The 15,177-nt window shown below is 40.5% G+C and overlaps 1 protein-coding gene across 3 annotated transcripts in view; it reads right to left on the reverse strand.

Moving 5' to 3' along the window:
• Window positions 1-15,177, reverse strand: part of LIMA1 (LIM domain and actin binding 1) — a 72,099-nt gene that overhangs the window by 38,507 nt on the left and 18,415 nt on the right. For all 3 annotated transcript variants that reach the window (XM_054696607.1, XM_037514717.2, XM_037514716.2), the window contains exon 2: window positions 9,657-9,798. In XM_054696607.1, the coding sequence (XP_054552582.1) occupies window positions 9,657-9,775 (119 nt within the window). In that variant the 5' untranslated portion in view covers window positions 9,776-9,798. The remainder of the gene's footprint in view (window positions 1-9,656; window positions 9,799-15,177) is intronic.

Below are 15,177 nucleotides of genomic sequence, written 5' to 3' on the forward strand. Positions count from 1 at the left end.
CGCTGGGCCTCTCTGTCAAGCACTGAAAAGGCACTACCACTTGGAGACTAACCACCATTTTTTTTCCTTGGGCCCACATGACTACAATCCACATAGCACCAACTCAGCCCTACAAAAGGACACATTCAGAGGGTCACTTGTTCTGTCAGAAGGTAAAATTTCAGAATTCACAAGGCATTTGGGGGAGGAAAAAGAAGATAAAAAGCATAAGTTTCATGAAGCATATATAATATATAATTCAATGTTACATCAGTAAAATTTTTTTAAAATTGAAATTTAAGGGGAATTTAACAATTAAAAAAAAAAGAAAGAAAAAGAACCAAATGGGGAGAGGGTCCATTTGTCTATCAAAACCAACTTTCAATTTGTAAAAGCCTTCATATGCCTAGTGTGCATGTCAAACAGAACTTTAACTAAAATAAAATGGAAGTCAGAAAAAGTCCTGGTTCTGGTACCACTGCTTACTTGTTATATAACCTGATTTATATCACTTCATATATTTTGGTCTTATCTACAAAATGAAATGACTCTGTAAGAGGATTTCTAAGGTCTCTTTTTATTCCTATCATTATTTGAACTTTTAACAATCAGATATGAATAAACATCTCATTTACTAGGCTGGAAATTGCTCAGCAAGTAAGCAGAGCTTTCTAATAGGAGAGGGTGAAAAGACTTCCAAAAATTTCTGGCATTTCCTTGACCATAAATAGAAAGAAAATGAGATCAGAACTTCTGTAAGTGTAGGAACAAGTTGCAAAGACATTTTTGCAACTTCTGCAATCAGAAAAGGCTGATATTCCTAAAAAATACAGGATTCTTACAAATCAATATGAAAATGACAACAGAAAAATGAGCATGTTTACAGAAAAGAACATCAAATGGTTCTTAGATAAATAGAAAGGATGTTTAATCTCAAAACAAAAATTCCAACAACACAAAGAACATGCCTCACATATCAAGTAGGAGATTTTTAAAAGAGGTTAACATACTGTTGGTGAGGGTTATGGGGAAACAGGACCTACCTTAAAATTGCTGGGATAGGGAGGTAATGAATTAGAAAAAAAATTAACAAAAATTACAAAAGCAAAAATATTATGTTGTGGGCCTCCCCAGTGGCGCAACGGTTGAGCGCTGGGTTGCGAAGCTGCCTGCAGCCTCTGCAGCGCCGGTTTGATCCCCGGCTGCTCCCCGGCCACCGGGGGAGGGTCCCACATGGCGCGCAGACCTCTCTTGCTGCGCCCGCTGCTCCCCTCAGCAGTGTACTTCCGTCCTTCTGCCTGCTATGCTCCCTGCTCTGGCTCTGGTGAATTCTCTCACCCTCCTGCGCTTCCGACTGTACCCAGTGCTTGTATAAATAAAATAAAATAAATCTTAAAAATACTCATAAAAAATTTTTAAAAAAAAATTATGTAGTTACTAATTATGTTTCCAAAATTTATCTTACAGATATACTTACACAAGCAGAAATGACCTTTTTTTTTTTTTTTTTTTTTTGTGGGACCCTCGCCGGTGGCCAGGGAACGAACCAGTGCTGCAGAGGCTGCGGGCAGCCTTGCAGCCCAGTGCTCAACTGCTGAGCCACCAGGGGAGGCCCATAAATGACTTTTATAATAAATTATGTCACAGCATTTATTCTAATAGCAAAAGACTGAGAGCAACCTTAATTTCTATTATGAGGAGACTAGGAAATAAACTATAATATATTCAAGCAATGGAATACTATGCAGCTATGAAAAGGGAAGATGGTGGTGACTGAACAACAATGGAAATATGCTTAATACCACTGAGCTGTGAACTTTAAAATGTTGAATAGCAAATTTTATGTAGTGCATATTTTACCACAATTAAAAAAATATTGGTACTGGCAGAAACAATATGGCATCCACATGAAGACAGAGATCACTGGAATAGTATAGAGAGCCCAGAAATAAATCCTCCCACATATGGTCAAAGGATTTTCAACCAGGGTGTCAAGATTATTCCATGAAGGAAGGACAGTCTTTTTAATAAATGATGTTGTGGGGAAATGGATGAACATGTGGGAAAAAAAAAAGAAGTTGGACCCTTACCTTATAGTATATGTAAAATTTAAGTCAGAATGGATCAAAGACCTGTATATAGGAGCTAAAATTAAAATACTCTTAAAGAAAACAGAAGCAAAGCTTCATGACAAGGAATTGGCAATGATTTCTTGGAATGACACCAGAAGCATGGGCAACAATGATAAAAAATAGATAAATTGGACCTCAGTATAATCTGTGCATCAAAGGGTATTATCAACAGAGAAAAAAGGCAACCCTTGAAGGGGAAAAATATTCGCAAATCACATCTCTAATAAAGGATTACTATCCATTTTTACATAATTTTTAAAAATTACAAGTATGGGACAACATTGTACATACTACTCTGCATCTCATCAATTTGGAATAGCTGAAGTTTTCATTCAAGAATATATTCTAGGGCCTCCCCGGTGGCGCAGAGGTTGAGCGCTGGGTTGCGAAGCTGTCCGGCAGCCTCTGCAGCGCCGGTTCGATCCCCGGCTGCTCCCCGGCCAACAGAGGAGGGTCCCACATGGTGCGCAGACCTCTCCTGCCACCCGCTGCTCCCCTCAGCAGTGTACTTCGGTCCTTCTGCCTGCTCTGCTTACCGCTTTGGCTCTGGTGAATTCTCTCACCCTCCTACGCTTCTGACTGTACCCAGTGCTTGCATGAATGTATGTATAAATCAATCAATCAATCAATCAATAAATATTTAAAAAAAAAAAAAAAGAATATATTCTAAATAATAGAGAAAAAGTAGCAAAAGTTTTAATGAAAAGAGACAGTTCCCACTCTCAGGCAGTTTACAGTTCAGGCTTTAAACAAATAAAGACAGACACATACATGCGTGCACACACACACACACACACACACACACACAATGACTCCTCAATTTGGTTCCTGTGTTAGGTTATTCAATACCATTCCATTATTTTTCTTTAAGAGTTATTGCTCTTGTTCTGTGCGTGAGCGTATGTGTGTGTGTGTGTGTGTGTGTGTGTGTGTGTGTGTGTGTAAGAGAGAGTCAGAGAGAGAAAAGCCTCCCTGAGGAAATAACCTTTTAGATCTGAAGTTTGACCAGAGGAGTTAGCTAGGCAAAAAAGGTGAGAAAAACAATCCTGGCACATAAAAGGCCCCAAGGCAAGAAAGCATCTGGTCATCTGGGTGTCTAGGGTTTGCATGTTACGCCAGTGCTGCTGAGCACACTGAAAAAGGGACAGTACACTTGATGCTGGTGGGCAGGGACTATGCAGACCATGCTAAGGATTTTGGATTTAATTCTAGGTACAATGAATGGTCATTGATCCAAATCATGTTTTTATTTTTATTTTTTTTTTTTTAAATATTTTATTTATTTATTTGTTTGTTTATTTATTATTTATACAAGCACTGGGTACAGTCAGAAGCGCGGGAGGGTGAGAGAATTCACCAGAGCCAGAGCGAGGGGCAGAGCAGGCAGAAGGACCGAAGTACACTGCTGAGGGGAGCAGCGGGCGGCAGGAGAGGTCTGCACGCCATGTGGGACCCTCCTCTGGTGGCCGGGGAGCAGCCGGGGATCGAACCGGCACCGCAGAGGCTGCGGGCAGCTTCGCAACCCAGCGCTTAACCGCTGCGCCACCGCGGAGGCCCCCAAATCATGTTTTTAAAAGAGTGCTCTGGAGACTAGAGGGGACTGAGGATGAAGGTGAATTTGTGGGAGATAATTCTGGCTTGGTTCAGAGTGGGACACTGAAGATAAAGAAAAGTGAATAGATTAATATTTCAGAGATAGAATCAACAGGATTGATAAAGAGGGAGGGAGAAAAGAGATTAACAATGACTCCTAGAGATTAACAATGACTCCTAGAGATTAACAATGGCAGCTGAGTAAATCAAAGTACTGTTTTCTGGATGAGAAATTCTGAAGAAGGAGCAAATGTGAAGATAGGGGAGATCAAGAGTTCGGTGTTAGCCATGTTACTAAAACATCCATTAGGTGGTGGGAGTGATGAGATACATATGTCTAAAGATGAAAAGAGATCTGAGCTAATAAGGTAAATTTAGGACATGTCCGCCCACAGATAAGAAAAAAGCCAGGAGTATATAAAATCATGGACAAAGAGTGTGCAATGTGAGAAAAGTCCAGAACTCGGCCCTGGACATGCAAGTAATTATCAGTCAGAAGACAAAGAAAAAGTGATAAGAGAGAATGATAAGGAAGAGAGAGAGAGGTAGGAAGAAAGTCAGGAGATTGTCAGAGAAGCCAGGGGAGAAAAAAATGTAGGAAATAAGAAATGGTGAGAGGTCATGGAAGATAAAAGTTAGCAAACATCTCCTCGATTTAGCAACACAGAAGGTGGCAATTCTTTTCCATTACAAATATATGCTATTCACCCATACTCCATTTAATGGGCATCTGCATAGTTTCCAGCTTTCAACCTTTACAAATAGCGCTTTAGCAAATGTCCAGGTACAGGTATTTTTCCCATTTATATTAATACATCTACCTGAGAGTGTCCCTAAAAATGGGAATGCAGAAATAGATTTACATAGCTAGAAAGGAACATAGAACTCGCCTTGAACTTGTTTCCACACCCCTTGGATAGCTACTATAGAATATTACAGCAGTAACTGGCGAGAGCCAATCAGCAGACAGGTTTCTCTAGGGCAAGGTATTTACACTGTGGTTAACTAGGTAAATAAGCTCAGGGGTTCATTTCCCTTAACTGTCTTAACAAAAACATAGACATAAAGAAGACCAAAGTCATTTTCATCTTCAGTCTTGTCCTTTTAGTGTTACGGCAGCTGGGAGACACAGGTGGCGGCTTTGAAACTTCCATTCAAATGCCCCCACCTTTATTTGTAAAGAAATTCTTGCTAAATAGCAGATATGCAGGGAGCAAAGTTCTACACCACTGCTCTCTTCCCAGCCAGGTCCTTTGGTACTTTTGCATTGTACACTCTCAGAAAGCTAAGACAACAAAGCATGATACTGCTGGATTTAGTATTAGAACAGAATTCAGGCCTCAAATTTTCTTCAAAGATGCTTACAATAACTAGCATTATTCTGACACAAAATGTGAAGGTCACTGATTTGCAGAGGAAAGGAAGGTACTTTTCTTTTTTCCATCTTTTTTTCAAGAACTGGGGTATAGGTCAGAGGCGCGGGAGGGTGAGAGAATTCACCAGAGACAGAGTGGGGAACAGAACAGGCAGACTGACTGAAATACACTGCTGAGGGGAGCAGCAGGCAAGACAGGAGAGGTCTGCAGCGCCATGTGGGTCACCTCGCTGGCTGGCTGGGAATCGAACACCATGCTGCAGAGGCTGCAGACAGCTTCACAGCACTGTGCTCAACCGCCTGTGCCACCAGGGAGGCCTAGGAAGGTACATTTAAGACCCAGATTTGAGGGAAAAAATATTTGCAGTGAAGTTTCTGTAATTAAAATCTTATCCCTCATCCCTTGCCAGATTTTTTTGTCCTCTAGTCTCCTCCTCTTCCCATACAAAATCAAACCTTGTAACTGTTCGTTAATGCTCACTTCTGAGGCAGGCAGTTGATGGAGGATGCTAAAATTATCTGGGGAGTAATAACAGTGTCTCAAACTTTTCTAATGCCAGAAAACAGAGTTCCTGAGCCATGACTCTTGTTTGTATGCCCGCAAACAGAGCAAAGGGAAGAGAGCTTAAAAAAAAAAAAAGGGAAAATGGAAACTCCCAAGGATTAGGCAGTAAATTTACTTCTGGAACAATTTCACCACTAAAATATTACAGGAGAGAAAAAAAAGGAAGTTAAATAGGGAGAGCCGAGGGTCATTTTTTTTAATTAAGGCAGAGCAGTCACAGCAAACTAAATACAAACCCTGTTCTTTCTTAGGACTATGGAACAGGCAAAGTTGTAACAAGAGTGGGAGGAGCTGTGAGATGCAGGAAGGCATGATGGGCTGGGGAGAGATATGTGCACTAGGTTCAACTTTGCCACTCCAGGTTGCCCCAATATCCAAAAGTAGAGCAATCATGTTTGGTATGATTTGGTAGATTATTTTGGGTCTAGGAATGCTATTACCATTAAATTATATGGAAAACAGGGTCTCCCTGGTGTGCAAGGGGTTAAGACGCAACCTATGGAGCTGTCCGCAGCCACTGCAGCACGAGTTCAGTCCCCGACCAGGGAGATATCCACATGGTGTAGCATACCTCTCCTGCCTCGCCCGCTGCTCCCCTCAGCAGTGTACTTAGGTCAATCTGCCTGTTCTGTTCCCCACTCTGTCTTTGGTGAATCCTCTCACCCCCTGCATCTCTGGCCTGTACCCCAGCTCTTGTATGCATAAATAAATCTTTAAAAAATTTTATATGGAAAACATTTTGAGCATTCCTAGACTCCCAAAATAACCTACCAAATCATACCAAACATGAACATTCTGCTTTCAGGTAGTGGGGGAGACCTATATCTTGATGTGTGCTCTTCAGTTAAAATTGCTGGACCTCAAGTTCCTTATCTGATAGAACAATGGGACAAAAGTTAGCCAGATCAGTGGTTTTAAAACTCTCTTCACTGCAAAGTTTATTATTCAAATAATATCTTATTTAGAACCTAACATATAAAAGAAATCAAAGCAGGACAGCTGGGCTGGAAAGTCCCAGGCTGGCTCACCCCTTTAAAAAGCAGGCAGTCACCATTCAGAGAGAGAAAGCTTGTCAAGGGAAAGTCAAGCTTAAAGAGAGGTGGGGCTAGGGAGGGTGAAAAGGGTAAGAATGTGGAGGTTTCTTTGCAGAACAGTTTCCAAGTTCCATTAATCACATCTGAACACTATCTCAAATCCTTCTCTTCCTTTCCTTTCCATTCCTGCTGCTCCCTATCCTCAATAGCTTTCACTTAGTTTCTCAAGAGAGTCTCATAATTTGTCTTCCTGCTCCCAATCTCTCACTTTTCCCATTTACTTTGAGAGTGTCACCAGAGCCTCTTTCCAAAATAGAAGTGTGATCATGTCATTCTCCCTGCATGAAAACCTTCAATAGTTTTCATAGTTTATGTAACTAAATCCTAAACTTAGCACAGCATTTGAGGCCTTCCATCATCTGGCCCTAACTGAACGGTACCAGTCCCTTCTCCCTTTCTCCATAACAGATTGCTCGTTTTCCTATTTCTTTGATTCTTATTCAGTTTTCATAATACTTTGCTTGAACTTCCTATCAGAAACCTTATTCACTTTGTTTTATGTTCAAGTTCACTGTTTTGATTTCACAAATCCATCTTTTTCACTACTAGTGCTTTCTAATTTTCCTGAAGATATAAACCACCTGGGATACTGTTTAAATCACATAAATTCCTGGGCCCCATCCCAGACACATTGAGTCAGACTCTTCAGAGAAATATTCACAAAAAAAAAAAAAAACTTTAATACTCCTCCCATCAAAAAGGAAAGTCAAATTCTCCCCTTGAAAATGAGCCAGCCTTTGTGACCTACTTGTAATGAAGAGAATGTGGCAAAATTGATACCACATAACTTCTAAGGCTAGGTCATAACAGGCAACACAACCACTGACCCCAGTTTCTTGCCTTCTTTTACTGCTCCCTCCCTGTCTCTGGCACTTGCCCTGGGGCCCTAGTCAAACAAGCCAAGCTACCACATGGAAAAGTCATGTGTGGGTGTTCCAGCCAGAGTCCCACCTGAGAACACAAACGACTGTCAGTGTCAGCACCTGACTGTGAGGAATGAGCTTTACCTGCCTGATGCCCCCAGTCTCTGAGCAACCCCAGTTGATGCTGAGGGAAGCAGAGGAAGTTCTGCCCTAACTGGAGAGTCAGAAGCAAAATAAAGGCTATAATTATTTAACATCACTAAATTTTGGAGACTTTTTTTTTCACATAGCAATATATAACTGGAAGACCTTAATATTAACAGGTATTCCATTATAATTCTTAAGATGAAAGAAGTTTGGGGATATCCTCTAATATATAAAACATACTGTAAATTTCCTTAAGGCCAGAGATTAAGTTTTAAAATTTCCTGATCTCAATGCCTTTTCTGAACTATCTTTATTGATTTTATTTTTTGACAAGAATAATACATGTTTGACATAAAATTATACCAATATAAAATGTATAATGTAGAAGGCAAAAGGGCTGTGCCGTCTCATACTGCCTGTGCCCCCCCAATCTCCCCCACTTAAGAGATAACTAAGGGCAATGGTTTGGAAGGAGAATACTTCCCATACCATAGCAGGTGCTTGATGGATTTGTTACTGAAGAAAAGGTAGTTCTGTAACTTAGAGAAACCTTCTGTTGGTATTTAGCCTCATCCTAGATACATCCCCCAGAGTCACTCTCTTCAAATCTTTACCATCTTTCTTCTCTTAAATTTATCATAGCTTCTTATTAATCAACAAACTTTACTAGTGAGATAAACCTACCGCCCGCCCAAAGCTACTTCCTGCTATGGGATCTCTGGTATCTTATTTACACATATCATTCCTTCAATATTTGTTGAGTGTTCCAGTTGCCATGTCACAAACTGGGGATATAAAATAAGCAGGAAAGAGGCCCATATACCAAAGAACAACAAGGACCAGAGAGTAAATATTTTCGGCTTTGAGGGCCATCTGGTATTCCCTGCAAATCTGCAACTCTACGGTGGGAGCACAAGAGCAACCACAGACAATACAATGATGGACATGGCTATGTTCCGTAAACCTTTACTGACTCAAACAGCAGACAGTGGGCTATAATCTACACTGTTGAACAGAATTTTATGCAATGATGAAATGTTTCCACGATGTCCAATATGACAGTCACCAGCTACATGGAGCTATTTGCACTACACTGAAATGCATCTAGTGAAGCTTATGAACTGAATTTTAAATGTCATTAAATTTTAACGAAATAAATAGTCATATATGTAGTGGCTACCATATTGGACAATGTAAGTATAGAGTGAGCTTAATACTCCCTTCAACAAAATCAAAACTTGCTTCAAAACTCATCTCAACCAGAGTCCCTTCCTTACTAGCTTCAGCCCATGATGACCCTCTCTTTGTCTCTTGTTCTTTATCTTATATCTACTCCTATTCATTTTAGACTTACTGACATTTTACTTAATAATCATGTGGGGTTTTTTTTAAGATTTATTTATTTATGGATACAAGAACTGGGGTACAGGCCAGAGATGTGGGGCCGGGGTGTGTAAGAGGATTCACCAGAGACAGAGTGGGGAACAGAACAGGCAGACTGACCAAAATACACTGCTGAAGGGAGCAGCAGGCAAGTCAGGAGTGGTCTTCTGCACCATGTGGGTAGCTCCCTGGCCTGGGATTGAACTTGTGCTGCAATGGCTGTGCATAGCTTCATAGGCTGAATCTTAATTCCCTGCGCCACCAGGGAGGCCCATAATCATATGTTTTATAATTATATTTTGTGTTTGTAACTTTTTCTTTCCTCAAAAAAACAAACATTCAAAGACAGAAATGTGTCTCCTGATAATCACCTTATTCCTTTTCCACAAAGCCCTGCATAGTCCTAAGATCAAGAAGATGCTTAACAAAACCATTTTATATCATGGACTTCCTTTACTGATTTCTCTGACAGATGGTAATGTTTCCTCAAGGCAGATTTTTTTTAAAATCCAGATCAGTACTTACTTGGAGAATATTTCTACAATAGCTGAAGACTTGTTCTTGTTGATGAGAGAAAGTTCTTTGGCTGTTACTCTCACTGATTGTGAAGTCCATTGCCGTCTATTAAATGGAGTTGATTCCATTTTGTCTACAGATACTGAAAGACCTATGGAACAAAGAAAGTGAGAATATTAGACACAGAAGAGGACTCTCCAGCATCCAAAGTCTGGCAGCAGAGGGATGAAAAAGCGGAGAGTCTAGACCCGCAGACCATACTCCACTACCTTTGCCCTCAAAAAATGTAGCCTTGGTAAAATGATTTAGTATCTTTGGATTGCAGTTTCCTGGAAAATGAGAAGGTTAGACCAGATGATCTCTGAGGTCCCTTCCAGTTGCATCATTTTATGACTGACCCCACTGTGCAAACATCAATTGGCCTTTCCCTGAACTTAAGACTGTTCCAAAGTCACATTTGGAGTGAAGTGTTCCACTCTTCTAAGTTACATCCCAGGGGAGGTACAATCAGCATCTCTGTAGAGTTAGGTCCAAATTAGGTTCCACCTACATCCAAGTTTCTTTTGGCTGTTCTCTATCCCAAGTTCTGGAACACTGACCACTTGCGTTGGGAAAGCACTGGGGTTATAGCATGGTATAATATAAGGAGCAAGGGCTTTAAGGAAGATAGACTGCAGTTAAAATGTAACTTGGTTACCTTGAAACACCTTTTTGGCTTTAGTTTCTTCAGCTGAAAAACAGTAATACCTATCTCTTTAGGGTCTTTGATGTGGATATAAGGAGGTAATATATTAAAATATAAGGGATATTTTAGTTGTCTTAGAGCATCTTCAGTATATATTAGTATTGACTTTTGTTATAATTCTTATTATTTTAAAGTCTTTTAGCAGGGCCTCCCTAGTGGCGCAAGGGATTAAGACGCAGCCTATGCAGCTAGCCGCACATGCAGCATGAGTTCAATCCCCGGCCAGGGAGCTACGCACATGGTGCAACAGACCTCTCCTATCTCGCCCACTGCTCCCCTCAGCAGTGTATTTCAGTCAGTCTGCCTGTTCTGTTCCCTACTCTGTCTCTGGTGAATCCTCTCAACCCCCACACCTCTGGCCTGTACCCCAGCTCTTGCATGAATAAATAAATAAATCTTTAAAAAAAAAAAAGTCTTTTAGCAATTGGGGAAAGTACAATGTACTTCATACTCAGGACATAAAACTTATATACTTGAATTCTTTTCTAAAACCCCTTTGAGTCAAAGAATACATAAGGCTTTGCCTGTGATATCACATAGTCCCTATTCAATAGCCTGGAATGTTTGTTTTTTGTCCCAGTAATTACCAAAGGAGCCCAAACTTTGCCCAAAAGAGATTAGAAATGAGTCAACAGTTTCCTTATTGAAGGGTAAAAAAATAAAGATGAGACTACTACTTGTAGCCCTTTTGGCAATCACAGAGCATAACTACATTCTGGTAAAATGTTTGGTTCATCAGGTACTACTTCCAACAACCTAGACAAAAGTAAAACACACAGTCGCTTAACCCAGCAACCAGGGCAACTATTTTATACTAAAGGCCTGTAAAGCAAAGTGATAAGCAATTCTAAAAGACCAAACTACTTTTCCACGTGTATTTGTTCTCAATTAAAGCCTTATCTGAAAAACAATACCAGTTTTGTTGCGTGTTTTTTTTAAATTTCATTTTGTTTTGATCCCCACATTGCAAGGCAGCATAGTAACTTCTAATGGTAAGGAGGTCTGTTAGAAACAGATATAGCTAAGTAAGAGAACTGGCCCCATCACTTAAAGTTATGTGCCCTTATACTCAAGATTTTTCATCCATAGTAACACTACTTATTTCATAGTATCCTATGAGGAATACATAAGATTAAGAAAAGATCCTAGCATTGAATAAGCACTAAATGTTAATTTCTTACATTATTCCTGGAGAAAATAACCTTAATTATACCCATGTTCTTTGAAATAAATCTGAATGTATCAAATAATACTTATTTTTTTTTAATTTTTTTTTTTTAATTTTTTTTTTTAACGGCTAAGATTTTTTTAAGATTTATTTATTTATTTATATAAGCACTGGGTACAGTCAGAAGCGCGGGAGGGTGAGAGAATTCACCAGAGCCAGAGCGGGGAGCAGAGCAGGCAGAAGGACCGAGGTACACTGCTGAGGGGAGCAGCGGGCAGTAGGAGAGGTCTGCGCGCCATGTGGGACCCTCCTCCGGTGGCCGGGGAGCAGCCGGGGATTGAACCAGCACTGCAGAGTCTGCGGGCAGCTTTGCAACCCAGCGCTCAACCGCTGCACCACCGGGGAGGCCCAATACTTATTTTTTTAATCTATCTGTTTACCAGTTTGTAATTGACAGACCCACTGAATACTGTCCATTTTTTCCCTAACAAGAAAAAGACACCAAACCAACAGACAATTCAGCTAAACTTAATTACATAAAACCACAATAATGATCTTTTATGCCAAATTTAGGAATTATGGTCCAATACTTTATGACATCATCTGGTACAATTATGCTTCCAATGTAGGTATGGATATAAATGTCAGTTTTTCTACAGAGATCAATTCTGGATCCAAGAAAAAATACAGAAGATATGTTGTCAAATTTGTTCATAAAAAAGGAAAACCATTAATTAGTTGAGGGATTGAGTATGATAAAGAAAAAGGAATTTAATTCCTAATTCTAATTCTAGTCAGAGAGCCAAGGAAAATCAAAACACCTATCTTGGCAAGAAGTTAGATAAGCTCAGTTTATACTCAGGGCATGATGTGACCCGTACTTCAATTATATTTCTCTTCACAGAAACATACTGCTATCTCCTGCCAATGTGATTAGTAACCTATGACAGGTGAAAGCAATAATCAGTACATGATTTCTGAGAAACTGAGTAAATACTTCCTACAAGGTATAGCGAGAGGGCACTGCCCAAACAGTATGCATAATCTACTGGGTTTGCTAACATGTACCCAATAATTATAGCACTAGACAGACAGTGAAAATGTGTGGTCTAGAAGTACAAGACTTGATTTTCTGACTTAGTGGGAGGGAAGGAGGAGACACTGGACTGACTTGGGAGTTACAGAATGAGTAGAATTTCAACAAATGAGGAGGATGAGGAAAATGAATCTCAGGTAGGGGCAACAGCATTACTCCATCAGGGAGTTGAAATAGCATAGTCTACTTCAATGGAGTTAGATTCGACGTGCAGGAGTAGTTGAAAACCGGGGAAAGATAGAAGGAGCCTTAGAAACCATGCAAAGGAATTTTGGCCATACTCAAATGGAATAGTGAAAGGAATTAGCCTATGAGTAAGCAGAAATGAGGTCTAGTCTTTTAAAAATTTTTTTAAAGATTTTATTTTTGCGTAGGAGAACTGGGGTGCAGGTCAGAGGTGTGGGGGTGGCAGTGAGAGGATTTACCAGAGACAGAGTGGGGAGCAGAACAGGCAGATCTACTGAAATACACTGCTGAGGGGAGCAGCGGGTGAGGCAGGAGAGGTCTGCCACGCCATGTGGGTTAATCCCTGGCGGGAGATCAAACTTTTATTGTGGTGGCCACATACAGGTTCAATAATTTTTTTTTTTTTTAAGATTTATTTATTTATACAAGAACTGGGGTACAGTCAGAGGCACGGGAGGGTGAGAGAATTCACCGGAGACAGCGGGGAGCAGAACAGTCAGACAGATCGAAGATACTACTGAAGGGAGCAGCAGGTGAGGCAGGAGAGGTCTGCCACGCCATGTGGGATTCTCCCTGGCCAGCTGGGAATCGAACCAGCACTACAGAGGCTATGGACAGCTTCACAGTGCGGGCTCAACCTGCTGCACCACCATGGAGGTCCTGGGTTCAATAATTTCTAAAACTAGTTTAGTTCACCTAGTTAGTATGTGAGCCAGAGTTCTATTAATAATTCCTGATTCAGCGTTCTTTTATCATATCAGGTAGCTTCAAGTGGGATAGCTAAACATACAATGAACGGGAGACCTAAGGATCTTTCAAACAAAGGTCCTTGCAAGTTTTAAGGGTTGGGCAATGACTCACTGAAAAATCTGGCCCCAGGTACCTGCCTCCTCAAGCTATTGCTTAGGGCGAGGCCTGTAGCTACTGCAGGAAACCTACTCTAATAAATTAACTAAAAGACTTACCTAAGCAAGGTAATAGTCTCCCAGAAAGCAGGCTAGAACAAAAAGCCAATGAGCTACATCTGACAAAATATAAAATCCTGTTGTTATAAACCCAATCTCAAGTGTTTTCTCTTTCCTTTCATCCCTCTCCTCTCTCTCAATTCACATGCTTGAAAAAAAATTGAGTTAATACATTTTTAAATAATTTTAGATTTACACAAGAATTGTAAATGTTGGGCCTCCCTGGTGGCGCAAGTGGTTAAGACGCAACCTATGAAGCTACCTGCAGCCACTGCAGCACTAGTTCAATCCCCTGGCCAGTCAGGGAGCTACCTACATGGTGCAGCAGACCTCTCGTGACTCGCCCACTGCTCCCCTCAGCAATGTACTTCAATCAGTTTGCCTGTTTTGTTCCCCACTCTGTCTCTGGTGAATCCTCTCACTCCCCGCATCTCCGGCCTGTACCCCAGTTCTTGTATGCATAAACAAACAAATCTTTAAAAAAAAATTGCAAATGTTGTACAAAAGTTCTAATACATCTTTTACCTAGCTTTATTTCACATTATCACAAGATAGTTATGAAACTAAGAAATTAACACTGGTATAATACCATTAACCAAGCCACAGCCTTGATTCCAATTCTACCAGTTTTTCCACTAAAGTCTTATTTCTGTTACAGGATTCTATACTGCATTAAGATGTCATGTTTTCTTAAGTTTCTTCTAAGTACACTGCTGAGGGGAGCAGCAGGGGAGTCAGGAGAGGTCTGCTGTGCCATGTGGGTAGCTCCCTGGCCAGCGGGGGATTGAACTCATGCCACAGAGGCTGTGGAAGCTTCATTGGCTGCGTCTTAACCCTTTGAGTCACCGGGGAGGCCCCTCAACTAATTTTTTAAAAGCAACTTCACTTTCTATCAGAATAAGATGCTCCAGGCTCATCTTGCATTTGCCCCGCTTCAGTCTTAGAATCAGCCACTTCTCTATTGGAGAAGAAGTGCCACCCTCTTATTGGAGGAACTAAGATCTGGGCACTAGGTGTGCATCTTATTACTGAGATGCCACTGCCTTTAGGCTCTCTTTGGGAAACATGCATTATATGATTCCATGTAGATATACATATTTACATTTTTGTGTTCATCTCCATGTCTATCTCTCTAAATAAATAAACTCTATGCATCCATGGAAATACTTCTGCCTACAATTCAGCATCACAAGATTCATTCTAGTATTCCCTATTTCTTATTTGTAACTTCTCTCTTTGATAGAGAGAAATCTAACTCCATATAATTCTGACTTGAAAAAGGATCTAGAGTCTCCAAAATTATGCTATTATCAGTCTCTGCTCCCTTTATACACCACATATATTTTTTCCACCTGGAATACTACCCTTTT

Source organism: Talpa occidentalis, unplaced genomic scaffold, assembly GCF_014898055.3.
Source record: "Talpa occidentalis isolate TD23 unplaced genomic scaffold, MPIMG_talOcc4v2.1 talOcc4.16, whole genome shotgun sequence".
Lineage (NCBI taxonomy): Eukaryota > Metazoa > Chordata > Mammalia > Eulipotyphla > Talpidae > Talpa > Talpa occidentalis.